General features: G+C 37.0%; 1 protein-coding gene across 1 annotated transcript in view; it reads left to right on the top strand.

Annotated features, from left to right (window-relative positions):
* Positions 1–110: 110 nt before the first annotated feature.
* SWT1 (SWT1 RNA endoribonuclease homolog (S. cerevisiae)) overlaps positions 111–1,791 on the top strand; it is a 111,552-nt gene continuing 109,871 nt past the window's right edge. The window contains exon 1 of the mRNA XM_012639960.1: positions 111–191. Coding sequence (XP_012495414.1) covers positions 111–191 — 81 coding nt within the window. The remainder of the gene's footprint in view (positions 192–1,791) is intronic.

The raw sequence follows: 1,791 nt of genomic DNA, 5'->3' as shown, positions 1-1,791 counted from the left end.
TGGTCTCAAAATCCTGCCCTCAATCCATCCTCCCAGAGTGCTGGGATTACAGGTGTGAGCCACTGTGCCCGGCCATAATATATTTCTAATGTTTATTTTAGTTTTTCAAGATGTTCAGCAAAGAATCTTGTGGGAAAAAAGAGAAGTCTCGGAGAAAAGGCACCACTTCGTCACCCTACTTTGGTGAAAAAGTAAGAATTTTGATTTACTGACCTAAAGATGCCTTTTTAAACAATTTGTTTTTGTTTAATGAAAAAATACACCTCATGATTATAATGAGTTATGTAAACATTTTGTTCTGCCCAGCCGACCTAGGAGAAATCATTTGCTTTTCCTGTTCTTTATTTGCATGATTTTATTTATTCCTCACAACTCTGTGAGGGTAGGTATTAATATTCTTATCCCGATTACTTAGATGAAGGAACTGAGGCTTAGAGGTAATTTGCTTAGGCATTCCTGACTTCAATTCTTAGCCCCCCAAATCCTCTCATTCATAGCAATAACTCACCATTGGACCACTTTCCACATTTTCTCCCTTTTCCGTTTCCTCAGCATTGGCTAGGATTGAACTTTCTTCAGTCAGAATGGCCAACACTATGTGAGGGAGCCTAATAGTAGGAAAGACATATTTACCATGTTCCTTTCTCTATAACTGTTAGCACATTGCCTTAAGAAGTGTTTTGGGAGATGAAATTTAGGATACCTTATTAATTGAGCTGGGTATTGTCTCCAGGAAGAAGACTGCAATGTGATTGATGTAACCAAAGCAAACAAACAAAAAACCATGTAATCAATTTTAATATATGCTTTCTGAATAGTCTATATAGTTCATCATCAGAATTAGATAGTATTTTTGCTATATTACTGTGCAAGATGAGAGACTAATCTGGCAAAGGTGAATATTCACTAAAGAATTAGTTTCTTTGGTAGCAGGTTAGTTTATAAGACTTTTTCATGACCTGTATGAAGTATTCCACATATCATTGCACTTTTTGGTATTTATTTCTTGCCTGTTAACTTTATGATTGCTAATTTGATCTCCTAAGTACAGTGATAATTGGAAAGTACTCTGTACTATTTATCTACCTGCCCCCTCCATTTGCCATTAATAATTGGCATGCTGTTTGCAATTCTCTCTCATTCCCGCTTTTTAAAATTTTTTATTTGTATAAATTTAAGGAGTACAAGTGCAGTGTTGTTACGTGATATATTGCATAGTGGTGAATTTTGGCCTAGTTTAACCTAAAAATGTACTTTGTATCCATTAAGTAATTTCTCACCCCTTATCCTCCTCCCATCCACACCTCATTCTGACTACCCAGTGACTGTTATTCCCCACTCTATGTCTGTGTGTACACATTATTTAGCTCCCACTTAGAAGTAAGACCATGTGATATTTGACTTTCTGTTTCTGAATTGTTTCCCTTAAGATAGTGGCCTCCAGTTCCATCCATGTTGCTGCAGAAGACATGATTTCATTTTTTTATTGTTTTTTTCGTCAATCTCTTTCCGCTGTCTAGAATGTCTTTGGTACATGGTAGATGCTCTAAGCAAGTTTGTCCAAGGTGTTTTGAATTCAGAATCCACTGGAAAATGACTGGATTTGTAGTTTTGCTTTGTAGAAAACTGAACCTCACCGTGGCAATGCCACCTCACAGCAGCCTTCTCTGAACTGTCAGCTGGCCTCCTGCTCTGACATGTGTATCCTATCTCATCTCTAATTCTAGAAATAGGGAAGTTGAATTTCCCTTCCTCTTACCAAAGTTTGTGTATCTTTAAACATTGTTCCCC

This window comes from Propithecus coquereli, unplaced genomic scaffold, assembly GCF_000956105.1.
Source record: "Propithecus coquereli isolate 6110/MARCELLA unplaced genomic scaffold, Pcoq_1.0 Scaffold146, whole genome shotgun sequence".
Lineage (NCBI taxonomy): Eukaryota > Metazoa > Chordata > Mammalia > Primates > Indriidae > Propithecus > Propithecus coquereli.
The sequence above is the reverse complement of the archived record's forward strand: the minus strand, read 5'-3'. Positions and strand labels throughout refer to the sequence as shown.